General features: G+C 28.3%; 3 protein-coding genes across 3 annotated transcripts; 2 read left to right on the plus strand and 1 right to left on the minus strand.

The window, feature by feature from the left end:
- Window positions 1-5,776: 5,776 nt before the first annotated feature.
- LOC110609798 (cytochrome P450 78A7) lies at window positions 5,777-7,907 on the plus strand. The gene is made up of 2 exons (XM_021749609.2): window positions 5,777-6,882; window positions 6,956-7,907. Exons 1-2 carry the CDS (start codon window positions 5,893-5,895, stop codon window positions 7,583-7,585), a joined length of 1,620 nt encoding a protein of 539 aa, XP_021605301.1. The 5' UTR covers window positions 5,777-5,892; the 3' UTR covers window positions 7,586-7,907.
- Window positions 7,908-16,795: 8,888 nt separating this feature from the next.
- Window positions 16,796-17,595, plus strand: LOC110609863 (non-specific lipid-transfer protein B). Its single transcript, XM_021749689.2, has 2 exons — window positions 16,796-17,294; window positions 17,392-17,595. The coding sequence occupies exons 1-2, from the start codon at window positions 16,942-16,944 to the stop codon at window positions 17,420-17,422; spliced, it is 384 nt and encodes a 127-aa protein (XP_021605381.1). The 5' UTR covers window positions 16,796-16,941; the 3' UTR covers window positions 17,423-17,595.
- A 430-nt stretch (window positions 17,596-18,025) lies between these two features.
- On the minus strand, window positions 18,026-21,358 carry LOC110608592 (putative laccase-9). The gene is made up of 7 exons (XM_021747860.2): window positions 21,169-21,358; window positions 20,761-20,912; window positions 20,000-20,244; window positions 19,747-19,872; window positions 19,068-19,659; window positions 18,508-18,863; window positions 18,026-18,260 (listed from the first exon to the last, which is right to left on the minus strand). Exons 1-7 carry the CDS (start codon window positions 21,268-21,270, stop codon window positions 18,121-18,123), a joined length of 1,713 nt encoding a protein of 570 aa, XP_021603552.1. The 5' UTR covers window positions 21,271-21,358; the 3' UTR covers window positions 18,026-18,120.
- Between the last annotated feature and the right edge of the window lie 530 nt (window positions 21,359-21,888).

Here is a 21,888-nt window from a genome sequence, read left to right on the forward strand (position 1 = left end):
ATTTGGACAGTGTCTCTGTTCTCTATAGTTCACCTTGGTCGTGGAGGATGGTGGCAACTATTTTGATTTATTTTTGTTTTCTTTCCCTTTTTCTTGCAAGTCTTTGTTATTTCTAGGTGAGGGTTACTTGTTGTTTGGACTTGGAGAAGGCAAGTAACTTTGATTTTGCTGATGGGAAGAATTTCTTTTGTTGTTGATAAAGCAACTTAGCATCACTACTAAACAAAGCTCATTGGCTGAAATTAACATCGATCTATTTTAAGATGCCGTAAAGACAACATAAAGTTGACGTGTGGGCCTGCACGAGATGACACGTATGTGTGTGTATAAAAGAATATGTGTCATGTGAAAAGCCAAAACACACATTTCAACAATTTAAAAAAAAAAGGCAAAACACACATTCACTACTTTTCATTCCCTTGGGCCTTAATCTACTCCAAACTACTTTCTTCCTTAATACTATAATTATATATAGAGAGAAATTATTTTATTAATTAATAAATTATAAAAAAACACAAACTCTTCTTACCACTCAACCTTAACCCACCAAGTTTGTACTTGTAATTGACAAAAATAAAACATATAATAAATTGAGATTATTTATTTATAATTCTTTTTAAATTTAATTGTAACTTCTTATTAATTTAATTGGATTGTTAATTATGCTCATTATTTTTTTATATAATTAAACACTTGACATTAAAAAAAATAAAAGTTTGGAAAATCTATGAGATCATGGTATTAATAAAATAATTATTTTGGAAAATAGAGCAAATTATATGAGGGAGAGAGCCAATTAGCTTAAGGTTGAGTGGTAAGAAGAGTTTTTTTTTTTTTTTTTGGCCAGAGTGGTAAGAAGAGTTCGATATACAAAAAGGCAAAAAATGGAAATTTGAGATGAGGATTTGGCCTTTGAATCTTCCTGCAATCTCTTATGAATTCTTTTATCAAACCAAGAACTTGGAGTTCCAACCCCTTTTACAATTTACATTGAGTAGAGATGGTGGGATCTAGGAATTATAGCCATCCCCTAGAAGTAGGCCGGCCACCGGCATGTTCCGGTTGATTTATAGGCTATTCGATTTAAATCAAACCATTTGCCAAGCGTACCTAGAAGGTTCTTTACTTGGGATGAAAAGGGCCTAGATATTTACACAGTAGTTGAACCCACACTTTACAAGGAAAGTTTGGTGGCTAACTTTTCATAATCCATTGACTAATAATAATATTGTTGATAAAAATTTTGAATTTACGTCTATATCTTAACCTTCAGCATTTAAACTCTCATCTCTATAGTCTAGACTATAATTAATATAAATTTTAGTGTAATATTTTTTTTTCTGTTAAAATTTTACACTAAAACAAGATCACAAAAGGATTATAAAGAGAAAATATATGACTGAAGAATAGTGATCACGCTAGGGTGAGCATTCGGTCGGTTTGATTTAAAATCGAACTGAATCAAATAAATCGAAAAACTAAAATTTTAGTATTTATGAAAATTGAACCGAATTGATTTTGGTCAGAAACCGAATCGAACCGAACCAAACCGACCTGATTCGGTTCGATTTGATCAGTTTTAATTTATAATAATTTTTTTATTTTTTACACTTTATTTTTAATATTTTAAAATTTAATTAAAATATTTTAATTTTAATATGATTTAATTTCTCTATATTATTGAAAAAATATATTATTATCACTAATCGATTCGGTTTGATTTTTTTAATTTTTTTCTAATTAAAATATAATCCAACTAAAATAACCGAAATTTCTGAAATTAAAAATCAAACCGAACTGAAATATATAAAAAACCGAATCAAAATTTTAAATTGATTCAATTCGATCGATTTTTCGATTTGAACCGTATACTGGGCACCCCTAGATCACGCCCATGCATAAGACTCGATCTGAACATTAAACCATCCAAAAAAAGCCTTCTGTTACATTTTAGAATTTAGAAAATAGTATTTTAAAAGTAAATGTGAAATTTGTTATTGGATAAGAAAATATATAATTTGATAATAATCTAAAATTGGTATGCATAAAATTCAATTTTTTTATACTTACCTAATAACATGTTATTGTAAATGACAAGTTTTGTGTGTAATAAAATTAAAATTTTAGTATAAAATTTACTCAAATTTTTAGTCACTATAAAAAAATCTCTCATCTACACTATACAATAGAAATAAATATAATAGTTATTAAATGGTTATCATTAACTTATGAATATAATTAAAATATATATAAAAATAATTTGCAGTAATTACTTTACATTAATTATAAAATAATACAAAAATAAAAATTTCGCAGTTCACTTTGATTTTTAATAATAGATGGTATCTAATAATTTAAAATAAATTATGCATTATATAAAATAGGGTCACGTGAGAGGATAAAATAAGCATATATGCAGTCTCATTCGTGAATCATTCATGGAAAGAAAGACTTGAATACCGTTACGCTTAATTTTTTATTAAGACTCGTACTCTTCTTAAAAAATCAGATATTCACATAAAATTTATGTTAGCAGATACAATCCAACAAATTTTATTACACCTGTAATCGCAAAATTTTTAATTGATTAGCTATCGATATTTCTTTATCGATTAGCTAGCGATAATTTTTTACCGATTAGCTAGTCACATTATTACCAGATTTTTAAAAAATATTATAATTAATTCTATTTTTTTATAGTATAAAAAATAACGATCACATAAATAAATATATGTAATTTTTATATAACTACTCTTTAATTCTAAGTATTATATTATATTCACATATGTAATTTTTATATAACTACTCTTTAATTCTAAGTATTATATTATATTCACATTTTCCTTCAATTTACTGATTTGAGCGTGAGAGTGATTGTCATAAATACATATATTTTTCTTTATAAATTAGCCCATGATGATACAACTTCATTTCGGCAATATTATTTTGTATGAAAATATATTATAAATATATTTTCAGATTAAAATTTTAAAATTAACAATTTATTAAAATTAAAATTATACTATTAGTTTATAATATTTTAGTTATTAATTTATTGATTTTTCAAAAGTGAAGAGTATTGTTATATATATAGATTGTACTGGAGTCAAATTAAAATGGTTGAAAACCGAGTAGTTACAGTTGGGAAATCTAAAAATTGATGAGCACATATATCAAAATACTAAGCTTGATCATCATTTTCTACGGTGCCTCGAAGCCAAGCAAAGGCAAGTTGCTACATATTTCCATATTTTTTTTCTTTAATTTTTAAAATTTTAATTTTAAATTTAGGATTCAAATTGATTAATTATTGATGTGGTCAAAATAGAATTACAATTAATCAATTTGTAAACAAAGTGAAATGATTAATAATTATTCTGATATTTAATTCAGTAAATTGAAAAAAATAAAGAAAATAATAAATCGCTTAAAAATCAGGAGTAATTGTGTAATAATCGTGTATTTTAATATCTGCGATTATTAACTTTTATACTATATAAAAATAAAGTTAATTATAATATTCTCTATAAATTCAGCCGATGCTCGTTAATTTATAAAAAATTCCACGAGCTAATTAATTAAGAATCCCTTAATTAAAGATATAACAGGATCTTATTAAATTATTTCTATTAATAGAAATTTTATATAACTTAATTTATTTAAAAGAGAGCGAGTCTTAATGAAAAATCGGGTGCTATTTGAATCTATTTTTTCATAGGTGAGACCGTGCATCAACTTATTAGACTCTTAACCTATATTGTGCGTATAATTCATAATGGTTGTTGTCTTACATAATTATAACTTTTTAATAAATATTTTTTAAAAAATTATGTCTCGTCGTATGCTTGCCTAAAAATGTGTTTCATATTTTCGTTATCTTAACGAAAAAAATAAAATTTTAACAAAAAAAAAAGAACATAGTTAAACTAAATCTGATTTACTTTTATTTAAAATTTATTTATTAGATTTAAAATGCATACTATGAAGCGTTTGTATTTAAAAAAATAAATAATTATTGTAGTTTTTATCCTTTCAAAACACAATTATTATATTTATATTTTATAAAATCAAACTATGTTTATTTTAACCTTAAAATCTATATTATTTAATTCTTGTATTTTAATTATCTATTTTAACTATTTATATAACTTAGTTTCCCTAATCAGTTTCAAAATAAATCAGTTATTTTTTTATAGAATAATTTAAAAGTATAATTTTTTAAAATATAAAAAAATTAATTGGATTTTTTAAAATATAAAGACTAAATATTTAATCTTAATTATAAAAATTTAGTGAAGATTTTTAATATTTAATTGCAAAATTATGCAGTTGCAGTATAAATTATAATAAATTATAGTTGATATTTAAATTGAAAGACAGCTTAGAATATATATTGCTTTGTTTTAATAACCAATTATGGAGAATTGGACGTAAATTTCATGATCAGTGTCCATCAGATCAGAGTGTCACCATAGATGAGGACTAATTCTTGCTCTCTGTCGACACTCAGGACATTTGATTTATGGGAGATGTACAGACACAGAAAAGATCTTAAAGAAAACTACTGTGTGCAACATGTGAAGATGTGGGTAAGATTACGCTAAGTGAAATATCCATCTCTTCTTTCGCTCTCTAGCCCCCACTCCCTGTTCGATCTTTTGCTCAACTGCTAATGAACAGGGCACAAAAAGCAGAGACATAAGATTAAAGCCTATACAGAATAGGTTCCTTAAGAGTTAGGATTAGAGTAGGTTGATTGGGAGAGAGAGAGTGAACAAAATCTACATAGAACTTGAGAATCACGCAAGCAAGCAAGCTTCGAGGCCGGAGGGTGTGCACGTGAGTATATAGAGAACGAGGATTGGGGTGAGGAGGGGGGCCTCGAGAGCCGTGCATGCAGCAACTCTCATCAGCTTATATTTGGACTGAAAATTTTTAGCAAACCCAACACAACACGCCACCACCTCGCTTCCTGCCCTAACACACGCACTGAAAAGTGAAAGAAAGAGAAGAAAATGGTGTAGCTAGGTTTTGATATTTTAGGAGATGGGAGGGTGAGGATCCTACATTCATGGGCACATCTGCCCCTGCCAGTCTTGAGATATTCATTCTTGAGAGTCGACAGAGGTTCCACACGTGAATCATGCAAGTGAGAACGAGTGATCATAGCATATACAATTTGTCAAAAGCTCTTCCACAGGTGGAAGTCAGTGGTCTATATATATATATATATATATATATTTGTTTTGTTGGAACAGCAAAGATAGTTACAATTCGAAAAAATATAAAATAAATATTTTATCATTTAAATTAAAATATTACTTATAATATCATAGATTAAAATAATATGTGTAGTATTATAACGGTAGCAAAAAGGCTTAGAACCTAATTAGAATTAGTTTTTATAATATAATTAATATGTCTAACATAATTTTTTATTAGTAATTTAAGCAATATTAGCAAACAGATTTTAAATGTCTTGAATTTTCTGTTATTTGAGAGAACTAAGATTCTTAGATAGTTGATAAACAGAAAATGAATGCAAAGATAGGAACAAATTAGAAAGCTGAAACTGAACTGGTCTCGCTGACCAACTTTGACTAGTCTTCCCTAACCAATAATAAACCAAGAAGATATTTTTGAAAGAGTAAGATATACACAACTCTTTCAAAAAGCCCCCTAATTTTCCTCTAATTACATTTTGGCCGCTGTCCTTTCTCATAACTGGGTGCAAAATCCCTTCATTTTCACGCAAACACGTAACAGCACAGCTCAACTATTTAAACCAAGCTCTGCTTGCATTATCCACCATTCTTTTAACTCTTCTCGAGCTCCATCTGCCTGTTCTTCGCAGTGCTCTCTTTCTTCTTCCCCTTTGTTTTCTCTCCTTCAATGGATATGTCCCCTTCTTTGGATTCCAGTTGGTGGGTGTTTACGCTCCCAGCTATGTTGCAGACTCAAAATCTCTTTAATCCTTTGTTCTTGTTCTTTGTGTTTATGTCATTCTTTGTTATTACGCTTTCAACTTGGGCTTTTTCAAATGGTGGCCTAGCATGGAAAAATGGTAGGAGCCAAATGGGGGATGTTCCAATCCCGGGTCCTCAAGGTCTGCCATTCTTGGGTAGTTTGTTTAGTTTGAGCCATGGCTTGGCTCACCGTACTCTTGCTTGCATGGCTTCAAGACTTTCAGCCACCAAGCTTATGGCTTTTAGCTTAGGATCTACGCCTGCCGTTGTCAGTTCTGATCCTCAAATTGCTCGTGAAATCTTGACTTCTCCTCACTTCGCTAATCGTCCCATTAAGCAGTCTGCTAAGAGCCTTATGTTTAGCCGAGCTATTGGGTTTGCTCCAAATGGGGCGTACTGGCGGCTGCTGAGAAGAATTGCTTCAACTCATTTGTTTGCACCCAAGCGCATAGCGGCTCATGAGCCTTGGCGCCAGCTTGATTGTGCTGTTATGTTACGTGACATTCATAATGAACAGTCCCTCAATGGATCTGTGCATCTGCTTAAACACCTCCAAAATGCTTCTCTTAATAACATTATGGGGACTGTTTTCGGCAAAAGATATGATCTCACGCAGTGCAACGAGGAGGCTGAAGAATTGCAAGAAATTGTTAGGGAAGGGTTCGAGCTCTTGGGTGCTTTTAACTGGTCTGATTATCTTCCATTGCTGAACTACTTCTACGATCCTTGTCATATCAAAGAAAGATGCTCAGCTCTTGTTCCTCGGGTCAAGAAACTCGTAAAGAAGATTATAGAAGAACATGATCAAACTAAAATGTCTAAAAAGATTACTGATAACTCTGATTTTGTTTATGTCTTGCTCTCTTTAGAAGGAGATGAGAAGCTTGAAGAGGATGATATGGTGGCTGTTCTATGGGTTTGTATTCAGTTCTTTACTTCCTTTAATCAAACCACCTCCCCCCAATATTAATGAGCTTTGTTATTTGCAGGAAATGATCTTTCGTGGCACTGATACAACTGCACTTCTAACTGAATGGGCGATGGCGGAGGTGATTTTGAACCCTGATATTCAAGCCAAGCTTCGAAACGAGCTTGATTTCGTTGTAGGAGACAGGAGTGTCACAGATTCTGACATCTCTAAACTACCCTACCTTCAGGCAGTGGTCAAGGAGACCCTACGCGTGCACCCTCCTGGGCCCCTCCTATCATGGGCCCGGTTGTCCACGTCGGACGTCCACCTAAGCAATGGCATGGTCATCCCTAGCAACACAGTCGCAATGGTCAACATGTGGGCCATAACCCATGACCCAAATGTTTGGGATGACGCATTGGTTTTCAAGCCAGAAAGGTTCATGGAAAGTGTAAGCGGTTCAGATGTGGATGTGAGAGGTGTTGACCTCAGGCTTGCACCATTTGGTGCAGGGCGTAGGGTTTGTCCTGGCAAGAACCTAGGGCTCGCGACAGTGAACCTGTGGGTGGCAAAGCTGGTGCAGCATTTTGAATGGGTTCAAGACACTGCGAACCCAGTTGACCTAAGTGAGGTATTGAAGCTGTCTTGTGAAATGAAGAACCATCTCTCTGCAGTGGCCATACCCAGAAATGGATTCAAGTTTTTCTAGGGTTAACAGTGATAAAAGAATTGAGTTTGTGAGATTTTGGGGGCTTTTGTGTGTTGTGAAAGCCTAGAAAAATAAAGAAATTAAGATGATTTGGGGATGATGATCGATGTGTATGAATATTAAATACTGTGGTTGTGAAAAAAAGAATGTCTGTGAGATGGGTGACATAGTAATTAATGGTGTTTGAAGTTTTTAAGTAATTTAAGTTGTTGAATTAGTCTGGTCTTCATCTCTTTGTTTTTAGAAGAGTGTGTGTGTCTTATATTGTAAGAAAAAAGTTTGACTATGTAAGAAAAGTTTGTGATTCTTATTGTTGTATTACTATTATATTGTGCTACTTAACAAAATCTATTGCCTGACTAGAATTTAAAAGTAGCCTTATTAGATCTTAAGAAACCTGGTTTTTAGATAACGATTTAAACGTTAGTATAATGTGAAAATTAAACCATTGGAATTCGAATTTCATTTCTATTAATAATATTTGAATTTATTTTAAATTTAATTAAAAATTAATATAAATTATTTTAATTTTTTAATCTAATTATTATTATAGAATAAAATTTAAACTTTTTTATATCATATATTTTAATTAATAATTTATATATAAAAAATTTATTAATAATTTTCATTTAAAAAGTTTAATATTTTTTAAAAATAAATATTATTATAAAATATATATTTTTATATTAAATTAATTATTTATATAAATGTATTCTTTATAAATAAAACTCTAATTCGATCCGATTTTCATAAAAAGTATTATTTTTTAAATTTAAAACCGTTTTAAATTTAATTATAACTAATTAAATCTATTTTATATTAAATCAAATATCCAAAAATACCTTATTCATTAACGTCTATAATTTTAGTACGATTCTAAATTTAAGTACTTTTGAATTTCAATTCAAGCAATTCAATTGTGCAGGAAATTTTATATGTATACATTTATTTTTTTTGCCATTCGTCAGGTGATCTCCCTTTTCTTAAAAATTTAAAAATATTATTTAACACGAGATTGTCATTAATTAGTATTTTAATTTTAAAAAATATATAAAAATATTATTAAAATTTTATAGATTATATTAATTAATTTTTTTTATAATTTTAATCGTTAAATATTATAAAAATTTTAAAATACACTTAATAGATATTTTTATAAAACTATAAATTAATTAATAAATTTTTTATATTAAATAAACTAAATAGTAAAATACGATTACAATTAATAAAAGCATTAATTATTAGATTTTTATCAATCACAATTTTTTATAAATAATTTCTTATATTTTATAAATTGATTCCTCTGTATTATATTATTTATGAACGATCTATATTGTTTATGAACAATTCTTATATTTTATGAATTGATTCTTAAATATTGTATAATTATTCATCAATAAATTCTTATATTTTATAAATTGATTCATGAATATTATAATTATTTATGAATAAATCTTTGTAGTTTTACATGTTGATCCCTTAATAATATAATTATTTACAAATAAGTCTTGAAATTCTCAAGATTAATAATTACAATATTATTTAGCAATCAATTTGTAAGTATAAGATTATTTATAAATAATTAAAGAACTAGAAATCGATATATAAAAATATTAATTAAGGATTATAATACTAAATATTAATTTATAAAAAATAGGATATTTTTTCTACACTCTTCCTGCGGGTTTTTGATTATAGTCGATAAGTAGGTGCATAGGCCGGTCGGTTCATTCTAGAACCGTCCCCGAGTTCCGGCCACTTCTAATAATAATTACTAATATTAATGCAGGCCTATATCCGGCCTGTTGGGCTGCCTGCCGACATCAGTGTTGTGGGATTTTGTTGACTCATGCTTCGTTGAAGGGTGCAGACTGATTACACACCAAAATATAGATTAATTAGTTAATTAATTGATTAATTAATTAATTAATTATAATGTATTATTTCATTTGTAGATATGTAATCCAGGGAGATGATCCGCTAGCTTTTCAAAATTGTCGGTGCTGCTTCTAGCTGCCTAGCTCCAGCAAGCAACGTGGGAAGAAAATGGCCCATCGTTTTTACGTTATAATATGTATTTTAAGACATTAATTTTATGAAGTAATGACATGATATCGGTGATCTGATTTTTTTTATTTTAAATAAAATCGGGAGTTGGATTTTGATGATAAAATAAATATTCATTGTAAATATTTTCTTTAATAAATTGACCTAATACAAGATTTTAGATCTCTTTTTAAATTTTTAGAGGGAGAATTTATATGAAAGTTCTTTATTTTTAAGATTAGAGGTCTATTTTTATCGAAAATATAAATTGTTCCGGTTTATTTTGGATAGGACAGCTTTGTTTACTTTTTCTTTCCTCGTTTGAATATGTTTGTTTTTAATTTTTTTATTTATTTTTCCTTTCGTTTTGGCATGTGAGTTTAGAGAGAAAGTTTGTTTTTGTATTCTATTTTGTGTGTTATATTTTTGTGTTTTTTTTAATATTTTTTTTAATTCAAACTTTCTTACTGATAACAACGAAAAAGAGCATTTTCTTCTCTTTTGTAGTTGTATATGAGTTCCTCTACTGAATTGTGTGGTGATTTTACAACGTGATTGCGAGAGTTTTCTTTCCTCCTCTCTTTCTTTGTTTTCTAGATTCATTATGTTAGCGCATGTAGTGTTTGACAACTCCTTTCTCTTAGAGCAATGGTGCTTCCGGTTCTTGAGCCACAAGAAGCATAGCACCTCTTTTTCAATACGACAACTAGTTTTGGATATATTTTTCTTCTCCAAATGAAACGGCAGATTGCGAGAGTACATTTTCCGATACTTCAGTTTATTGTTAATAACTTTTATAGCTATCATTGAAGTTTAACAAATTGTAGTTGGCAATTGACTTTTTGAGCCGTTAGTGATCTCTTGGAGAAAAAAAAGGTGATGCTGTGAATACAAAAAACTGAATTGAATTTTTTTTTTTCAGGTTATCATTCAGATCTAGAGTTTCTTTAGACTTTAATATGCTTCTTTTACATTGTGGGCCTTTATTCTTAAATTTTCTATAAGAGTTGGCTATATTTTTTTAGTCTCAAACTTTCAACTAATGGATTTTTATTATAAAAAAAAACTAACATAATATAAAAAAAAAAAAAAAAAGTATAGTCCAATAAGCAGAGAATATAGAAAACAAAATGAAGTGACATAGCTGGACTAATCATACAGATATTTAAGGTCACATAAATGTTGGTTTTTTTTAGTACAAGGCGGCCATGTAGTCAAACTAATTGTGGACATTCTCTCCGCCTTTGTTTAATTTTTCAACTTCATTTTACATTTATTAAATATAATTATTTATTATTAGTTTTATATTAATAATTAAATGTCTAATTAATTACATCAGAAAATGATTAATTGTTATTTTAATGGATAATATGCAAGTGAGATGAGTTTGAATTTTTTAATTTATTTATTTATTTTTTTTTGAAAAAGAGGTTTAGAGTCCTTTAATTTATTATACGATCATGAAAAACATTTATACAGTCAGCATTCAAGAGGAGTTTAATACTAGATGAAGGCAAATCAATAAGATTCATATCAAAAACTCCACCATGCGCACTATTCGCAAGATAATCCGCTACCATATTAGCTTTCCTATATATTTTCAATTTCGAATGTTGAGTATAAAATATTTTTATAATATATAATAATAATCGAAAATAAGTCGTGAGTTGTTATTATAGAATAAAATCACACGATAAAATCTAAATAAATTATGATATGTGATCGCAAAAGTCTCATTTATAAAATAAAAAATCTGTATATTAAGACTTGTAATTTTTTAAATCGGCCTACTCTTTCATGAAACAAAATTACTGTTAAATGATATTTACAAGGTGCTCATCAGCTTCTTTCCTTGGACTGATCTCAATGCCATCATTTATTGCAATATTAGTGACACTCAAATGTCAAATAAAAATAATTAAAAAATATACGAGTTTGATATCCAATTTAATATTTTAATATTAAATTTAAAAGAAATTCAAATTTAGTATTCAAAATCAAATCTTTCAAGAATTTTATCAAGACTGACCGAATCCATTATGGATTTATTATAACAACTATAATAGCGGAATTTTTTATTTATATCACAAAATCGCTTATATATTAGCCGATACTAATAGAATTTTTAGAAGATTCGATAACTAACTCCATAATATTACGGTATAAAAGTAAATATATATAGAATTCAATATACACATTCTAGACACTCATTCTAAGCTAAAGATATCTATAACCCTTTCTAGCAGTTTACTGACTTGAACGTCATAGTTGTTGTTCATAGACGCTAATTACCTTACTTTTTCTCTTTTATAGATTAACTAGCTGCAGTTGAACTCATTTTTTATCGCATCACAGTATATTTATTATCATCGAATATTAAGTATTCCAATAATATTAAGTTATCTAAATATATTGCTATGAAATTTAAGTTATAAAGCCCAAAACCATTAAAACAACTTTGTTACAAATCTCTAAGCCCAACCCAAACTTAAACCTAAAGACTTTTAGGGCAACAGAAAAGACCCAAAAACTTTCAAACTCCAATCGCCAGCCACTTCATCTCTATCAACATTTCACTTCTAGCCCCCAAAAGGCTCAATGCTTGGAAAAATTATTACATTTTTTACGATTAATCGTAAGGTCGAGCAAGCAAGAAGGAGAAAGAAGAGCTGCCTACTCAAACATCTTAAGTTTGGAGAAATATGGAGACATGCAACAAAACATAGAGTAAAATGGAGACTTCAGACCATTGCCGGAAGAATCAGGAGTATAGCTAGGTATTCAAGGGCTTTCTATATTCTCCCCCAAATAATTTTCTAGTAAAGAGTATGTTAAAACTTAATAATTATATAAACAATTTTCCAATTGGAATTAACCCAAATAATTTAAACAATTTCATTGATTCACATTTAAATCTTAAATTTTTAATTTTAAATAATTAAATCAAATTTTTAAGATTTGTTAAATTTTAACTAAAAACTTAAATTGCTTTTTCATCAAAATTTAATATTGCTACCCTATCATTCTATTAGACAATTTTTTTTAATTTATATTTTTTATTTATTGACTAAAATAATTCTAACATTTTTATATATGAATATATATATTCCAATCTTTTTCATTTATTAGATAAAATAATTCAAACCTTTTAGTAATTCAAATTTATAACCTAATGTTTCAATATTTAATAGTTGAGAAAAAAATTATCAAAATATCTATAAAATTATTGATCATTTCTTTGGCCAAGGCGTCGATAGAGATAAAAAATAAAATACTAAATCGGTCCATAATTTTTGTTACAGTTTTGGTTGAATTAAAAATAATAAAATCTAAATAAACAGAAGCGAAGAAAGAAATAATGGATAAAAAAAATTAGTTTAAAGAAGAAACCGTTAGGAAGAAATAAATAGTTATTTTCTTTTCAAATTTAAATTCTTTTATTCATTATTTTTTTATTATCGTCGCATTGTATTACGTTGTTTGGTCAAATTTTATCATCTCCCTTGCAACTAAAGCGGCAAAGAAATACACTGATTAATTTGATTTTTTTCCTGTACTGATGCATTAGCTAACTCTACGACCCACCGCTCATATTTTGTATATCCTACTAATTGTATTTCTAGTTGAATATTTAGATATAAACATAAATTTATAAAAATATTTAGAGTATTTTAAAATAAATAAAAAAAGTTAAAATATAAATATAAATTTATAAAAATTTAAATTATTTTATTTAATAAATTAAAAAAATTAGTTAATTGAAAAATAATAAAGAAAGCCACATGAAATAACAAGTGACAATTTCATATTTAAGATAAAATAAGGCTTATAATTAAAATTGTGACGAATTTTAAAATTTTAATTTAATTATTCAAAATTAAAAATTTAGGATATTAATATGAATTAACAACAACATTTAAATTATTTAGATTAATAAATTTTTTTCAATTTATTAAATTTTAATTTTATTATTTTGATACACAACTCTAACCCGATGAATGAGTCGCTCAATTATAAGGAAGGTTTTACTAAAATAGTACTCTCAATTCTATCCACGTGCTGTATATAAAAAAACAAAATATTCTAAAAAAGGAAAACGAAATAAAGAAAGAAAACTTGAAGACTCAATGAAGGTGTAGAACATGTGGTGAGTAGCGTGACTATACATTGTTTGCTCTTGTTCGTTGTCGGCAATCTTCAGAGCTTCTTGAGTTTGGACAACCTCTGCCAGTTCAAAACCAGGATGGATTCTGTTGTTTTCCCACATGGCCACACTTGAAGTTGTAATAATGAAGTGTCTCCATTTGGTTTTAGATAACTGAGTCTCAGCTCCTTGGTTTCCATCCATTGTTAATCATTCCTTTCCTTCCTTTTCTCAATCGGCAGCATAAAGCCGAGCAACATTAATACATCACAATTTGTTGTGTCATGCAAAATTTTTTAATATTTCATTAATTATTATTTAAATAGTTATCTATTCTATTTATAAAAATAGAAAGAGGGATGTTCTTAAAATTTTAAATTATTTATAAATTAATTAATTTAATTATTTAAAATTTAATTTTTTTGAAATAGATTATAATTGTATTTTTAAATTAATTTTAGTTAGTTAAGGGAATGTTAAAACATATATATATATAAATATAATAAGATTAAATTTTTTAAATAAGGATATATATTAAATTATAATTTTATTATGAGAGATGATATTATAAAATTTCTATTTATTATTATTAATGAATTTATTCATAGAATAATAAAATTTAGAGAATATTAAAAGTATAATTAAATAACTCTTCATAATTATATATATATATATATTAATTTGTTCAAAATTTATAAATAAAAGTTTCTTAACTACAAATTAATTGTTGAATAAAGCTAGTATAAAATTAATTTTTTTAATAACCTATATTTTTTTATATATAATTTTTATTTTATTTTATTTGTTAAAATAAAATTAACAAAATTATATATATATATATATAAGTTAAAAAAAAAGAAATAATTGAATTATTAAAATTACTCAGGGTAATTTAAAACTATTATAATAAAACTAATTTTAATTAAAAATTAATATAAATTTACTATTTAGAATTAAAAAATTAAAATCAGTCGATTTGACTTAATTTTTAAAGTATTTAATTTTGTAAAGTGAATTTACGATGGATTCGGTCAGACTTGATAAAATCCTTGTAAATATTCATAAAAATAACGGTGTTGGCACATTGAAAACATTGAAATTTTATACGGATCTAGAGTTTTCTATTTTGAGCAACAACACTAGGACAAGCTGTGTCTAATTATATCTTATCCAACACCAGTTTGAGGATAACTATGATATATTTATCACTTATCTTTCTAAATTATTTAATTACATATTGCTCATATATATAATAAAAAAAAACTCTTATAAATATGTGGCAAATTCTTTCTTATCCTTATTATTTTATATTTTTTATATAAAAATTAAGTTATTTTATTAAATATTACATTTATTTTAATATTCAAGTTTTAAGTATTAAAATTTTATCTCATATAAAAATTAATTATTTAAAATTTTCTATTACAATATTAATTTAAAATTTTCTATTATAATTCGGTGCGATCGCTATTCGGTTTAAATAAAAAAAAATCGATTGAACGGAATTAATTTAAAATTTAATTCAGTTTTCTATTTATTTCGATTCGATTTCATTTTTAATTTTAAAAATTATAATTATTTTAGTTCAGTTTAATTTTAATCAGAAAAAATTCAAAAAATCGAATCGAACTGATTAATAATAATAATATATTATTTTCAATCATATAGAGAGATTAGATCATATTAAAGTTAAAATATTTCAATTAAATATTAAAATACTAAAAATAAAATATAAAAAATAAAAAATTTGTTAAAATTTTAAACCGATTAAACCGATCTGAATCAAATTGATTCCAGTTTAGTTCGATTTAATTTCTGATTAAAATCAGTTTGATTTGATTTTCATAAATATTAAAATTTTGGTTTAATACTAATCAAACTGAATCAGATCAGTTTAGTTCGATTTAATTTCTGATTAAAATCAGTTTGATTTGATTTTCATAAATATTAAAATTTTGGTTTTCAGTATTAAATTCGGTTCGATTTTAAATCGAACCGACTGAATACTTACCCTAATTATAGTGATTAAAGATTTTAAAATTCATGTTATAAAATTATAACCTACATATTTTATGTCTCTAAATACAGATAATAAAATATAGGTTATTAATTGTTAAATGGTTATTTACGATAATTTTGAAATTCGTAATTATTATTATTATTATTATTTTATTTTTATTATTATCAATAAATTTTTAGTTAATTATCAAATGAAAAAATTAATCAAATTCGAGAACAAAAAATTTTAAAATTGAAAAATTTTAAAATTATTCAAAAGAACTAAAAGTATTCGCATCAAAATGACTTAACTTCTTATGTTGGATATAACTATATATAGAAATAAATATAGAAAAATTAATTATAAGATTTTTATTAAATAAAAATTATAAAAATTTTAAATAAGAATTACATAATTATAACTTTAATTATTATATATTTTATATGAAAGTATTATACTAAATTATTGTATAAAATTTATAGAGTTAAAAAATAAAAGATAATATAATCTTAAATATATGAAATAATAATATATTTTTTTAAAAAAAAAAACTAAAAAGAGATAGAAATTAAAAATTAGTAAAAGTAAACATATCAGACAAAAATAAATATATATCTAAATCAATAAATTTAAAATTGGTAAGAGAAATAAAATTTTTATTTTATATAATTATATAAATTTAAGTAAAATAATTTTTAAAAGTTAATTAGGAAGAGAATTAATATAAAATTAATGAGATAAAAAAATATAAATTAGATTTATTATTTGTTTAATCTAAAATTTTAGTCTGATTCAGAAATTGAAACAAATTGACCGATTCGATTTTAATCTGATCATGATCCGAACCGGACCCATGCCAAGTCTAGTTTAGGAGAATGAAAATAAGATCCAAAAGCTCATGAGCTCATCTTCTTTAGATATTTGCCATTTAAAGCCAAAAGGCAGCTAGGCAGGAAACTCACGCTTCCAACCACAAGAATCAGCCAAAAAATTATAGCTAATATTATATTCTTATGCGTCAGTCCATGTCCCACAAAACCCTAACCTCGTAATCTCTCAACAGCCTATATATACAATCAAATCTCAGCCTCTAAGTTCACATCACAGTCACCAACAAGCTCAAAACAATCTTCCCAGTTCACAATCTAGCAAAGAAATTAATTAACCATGAAGTGCAGCTCAGTGATTTGTGTGTTGGCTGTTGTAGCCATGGTTCAGACGTTCATGGTGGTGCCAGGAGAGTCCCTGAAGCTAAGCTGTGGGCAAGTGAACTCGCTCATGTCAGGCTGCATCCCGTTCTTGACAGGATCGACGACAACTCCGTCAGACGTTTGTTGTTCAGGGGCAAGGAATTTGGAAGGACTTACACAAAGTGTCTCCGACAAGAGAGCTGCATGCGAATGTCTGAAGACAGCCGCCAATAGTATGCCAAATTTGAAGGATCAGGCTGCTGCCTCACTCCCAACTCAGTGTGGTATTGTTATGAACATTCCCATCTCCAGAAACATCAACTGTAACAGGTAATTGCTTCTTTTTCTTACTCTATCAAGATTCTGATTTCTAAAATTATAAGATTTGATTCAATTAATGTGTTTTTTTTTTTTTTTGTTGGAGCAGCATCAGCAGAGCTCAAGGCAATGGGAACTAAGAAATAATAAAGAAACATAAGTACTGTGATGGGCGTCTCCCTTCTTCTATAGTGTAGTTATAAATAAATAAATAGAAGGGGATTTACTTGTGTGTGTGCTAGGGCACACTACTTGTTCCTTATCATAATATTGTAACTGTGATGATCACAAATATATGAAAGCCTCTTTTCTATGTATGGTTATGAAAATGCGCAAATGTATTAAAGAATTAATACATCATCCAAATGAAAATAATTTTATAAAGAAATTCATAAAAAGTTATTATCATATTTTTTTGACATACATTAAATTAAATAGTAGAGACATACATATTTAAAATTTTATAAGAAATTTTTAAAAAATTGAGAGTCTGAACACTAATTAAAAAGTTAAAGTGTTAGAATATTCAGTATTCGATATAAATTTAAATTAATTAGACTAATAAAATTTTAAATTGAAAATAGTTTACATAAAAAAAAATCTTTCTTTTCCACCATCGTAATCAAATTCTTGGGCTATCCAAACCTTATACTGTATTGCCCTTCATCTCAATATAAATAGTCGATAATAAAAATAAAAATAAGAAGAAAATTACAACACAGGGCTTGACCATTTTAACATTATGGTAACTAAATTATATATATATATAAAATAATTATTCAAGAGTTTTCCGACAGACTTAAACAATAGAAGATCAAGGCATGAAGACCTCTCACAACTAGGACTTGGAACAAGGAGGCATATAAGGAGGGGGCCGGCGAATGCTTGTCGCTTCTGTGCCCCCATTCTTCACTATTAGCACAGTGTCCATTCCCCAACTTGCATGACGCTCCAAATGACAGTGCATAAACCACACCCCTGAAAAATCATCACACATTTATCATCAAATATAAACATTTCTTATATCGGATTTTTTGCTGAAATTGATCTCTATACAGTGAAATCCACTTATTAAATATATCGGTATTAAAAGAAAAATTATACTTAAATCAAGTTTATACAAATTTATAATGTAAAATAATATTGGAATCCACAGGCGTCCGTGAAATAAAGATTGCCGGTGTCGGAAAACTTGTTTGTTATGTAGAGAGAGATATATACGTACCAGGATTATCTGCGTAAAATCTGATAGCAGCCCATCCATTCTTGGGAAGGCCAATGGTGTTAACTTCTGGCGGATCAATCAAATTGTAAGTTGAGGGATCAGTGGCATTGTTAAAATTTCCTGTGTTCTTTCCAACCAAATAGAAGCTGAAACCGTGGAGATGCATTGGATGATTTTCGGCCGCCGACAGATTGGTCCCTTGGAAAACAATTTCTATCGTTTCATTAAAATCTACCATTATCACCTTGGTTCCTAAGCTTGTGTACAACGTAATGTTGTCCACATTTCCAGTGAAGTCAAAGAACATTGGAGGCTTTTCGGGGAAATCTGTAGTGTAAACATCCTTAGTCAAGTTCCTGCACAAATTAAAGACCTCCAAGATTAATAATATCTCAAATTAACCTCATGCATCACAAGGCCTAACTCCACCCCAAGAGGTGGCTCAACTCGATCCGGCCATTTTACGGTTTTTGAAATCGAAACCACCAGTTTAGTAATACATGGCGCAAACTGATAAGAGACAACACATTTAATACAGGAACACAAAAAGCAATACATACCAGTAATATGCCTCGAGAATTGATATAGAAGGAGTATCAAAGCTGACGTTGTTCAGGCTTGCAGACAACCTATCTCCATTAGAATTCCCTGAACATGAATTGTTGGGACAAGGCAAAATGTTTGTGGACACTGTCATGTAGATTTGTCTGCTGATGTTTTGTGGGACATTAACAGGATGTTCTGCACTGTTCAAAGCTCTAATCTTATCTGTGAAGATTGCTGCAGCATCAGAATCATTATAAAAAGGCAAAACTGGAAATGGGATTGATGATGGAGGAGTATAATTGCCCTTATACTCAAGAATTGCAGTAGTCGTGGTGTTGTCAAATGGGGCTATAGAATCAGCGAAAGGTGAGCCAGCAATGTAGTAGTAGCTACGAGTTTTGTTTGCTGTGAGCAAGACGTCCATGGTTTGGCCTGGAGCTATGACGATGTAGTCTACAGTTACAGGCTTCACGTATGCGCCATCTGTGCCTACAAGTGTGAGGTTGTGCTCTGCAATTCCGAAGAATGTTTCTTCGTTTAATATGGCGTTGATAATTCGGAGGAGATAGGTCTTGCCATATTCGACTGACAAACGATATGTCGTTTCTGCATTTCAATTGATAATAAGTTTGTTAAAAGAATTTGCATATGCAAAACACCGTAAAAAAGGAAAAAAACAAAATCCAGGCATACCATTGGAGCAATCATAGAAATCTCCAGGCTCTCCATTGATTGTATAGGCATCAGAGACGTTGGGGTCTGCACCAGTCGTAAGGGCATCGGTGATCACCTCCATCACATCTGCCTTATACCATGAAGCTGCATGCCCCCAAAATCAAGTTAAAAGAAAAAAAGCTATATTATTCTTAAATTAAAATGTTTATATAAATAATATATTAAATAAATTTTAATAATTATATATTTGCACTCATTAATTTTATCATACCGAGCACAATAGTTTCTTCATGATGAGGTTTAACATAAGGATAAGTGGTTCCATTTTGAGGGTAAATAATGATAGCTCCATGGACTGTAGCTCTCGACCAGTCACTATGGGCATGCCACCATAGAGTTCCTTCTTCTGAGCTAAAGTTGATCTCTTGGGTGAAGTTTGTTCCTGCTGGGATTGGACACTGCGTAACGTTTTCAGGACCATCTGACCATGGATTCCTAGGTTGCTTCACTCCATGCCTGCAAATATATCTAGAGGTTGATTACTTGACACATACGGCAAGTCGTTTGGGAATCTATACGGTTAAAAAATTAATGCAAGCAGTTAAAATAACATCCAAGGGATTCGGGCATGGTAATAAAGGCACTATATTCTTTTTTACTTTATAGACTGGCTAATATTTGTAGGATTTTAATTAAAGAAAATGACATTAATAATTTAATATATAGTCTTTTCTGCATTTTGCACATTAATTGGACCGAACAATTAGTGAATAATTTTTCAAAAAAATAAAGACAGGCTAAACGGATTACGACACGTTTTAGGAGTTGACAAAGTAACATTTGTGTCTTTAACAACTCTCAACTCAATAATTGAAACGTCATTACATTGATAAATACACATGCTCAAACTCAAGATAAAATTACAATTTCATTTATTTTCAAGTAAAGTCGAGAATTTAATATTTATAAATAAAATAAATATTTGAAAAAAAAATTGAATTCATAATAAATAGAGTTATTAATTATATATACCAATGAATAGTGACACCATATTTTCCTTGGTTATGGACGTTAACGAACACAGTATCTCCCTTGTGAACATGAATCTCTGGCCCTGGAAAACTATCATTTACAGTCAACATGCTCTTTGTGCTGCACAGCTTTGTAAAATTACTTTCCTTGAGCTGCAATAATCAATCCAAAACATAATTTAATTAGATAAATATTTAAATTTCTAATAAATCAGAAAAAATTTTGTGACACTTGCGAACGACAACTAAATCTATAAATTTAAAATCGAATCCAATTATATTTTACAGAAAGTATTGAATTAATAAAGAACAAATAAATTAAGTAAGGAGAAATCAAACCAAATCGACTTAAGAGATTTTGATCGAGACAACTCTAAAATCAATACTCGAGCCGATACAGAGTACTTACGACGAAGGTATAGTATTTGGTAGCAGCCTCTACCAAGCCGAAATGCAGACTACTAGCTAGGCAAATATAAGCTACCAATACAAACCATGGGATTGCCTTCATTTTTTTATTTCCTCTTGAATAAATGGTAATGAAGCTTTCTCTTCTTCTATGCCTTGCTTTCCAGTTGGGGGTGTATTGCTTCCGTTGAATTTAGCTGTAATTTATAGAAGGAGCTTGAGTGCTATCTTGCACATGCTTAATGCTTATACATTGAATTTACAGTTACGTACCCATTTTTCCATCCCACAGGTAATAATATTATTAAACAAAAGAATTGGAGGAAGGGCTAGCTTTAGCCGGTCTGGAAAATACTGTGTTCATATTGCTTTCTATGCATGCTTTGAAAATATTAGTAATCCTTGTGTATGACTATATATATGCACCGACACTAATAAATATTAGAATGAGAAAAATATTTTATAGCAACATTAATATGAATAATTATTTCTCGAGGTAATGCATAAAAAAATATAAAAATAATAAAAATTTAAATATTAACAAAAAGTCTTTTGAATAATAATATTTTGCTATTATTATATTTTTTTAGCAGTAATTATAATTTTTTATATAATACAATAATCGCTCAAAGTAAATTATGTACTGATACTCGAAGATAGAGTCATATAGAGTCTTATCATATAATACTGGATCCCACTCAGTAAAAAAAAGACCCGGACA

Source organism: Manihot esculenta, chromosome 2 (genome assembly GCF_001659605.2).
Source record: "Manihot esculenta cultivar AM560-2 chromosome 2, M.esculenta_v8, whole genome shotgun sequence".
In the NCBI taxonomy this organism is placed as follows: Eukaryota; Viridiplantae; Streptophyta; class Magnoliopsida; order Malpighiales; family Euphorbiaceae; genus Manihot; species Manihot esculenta.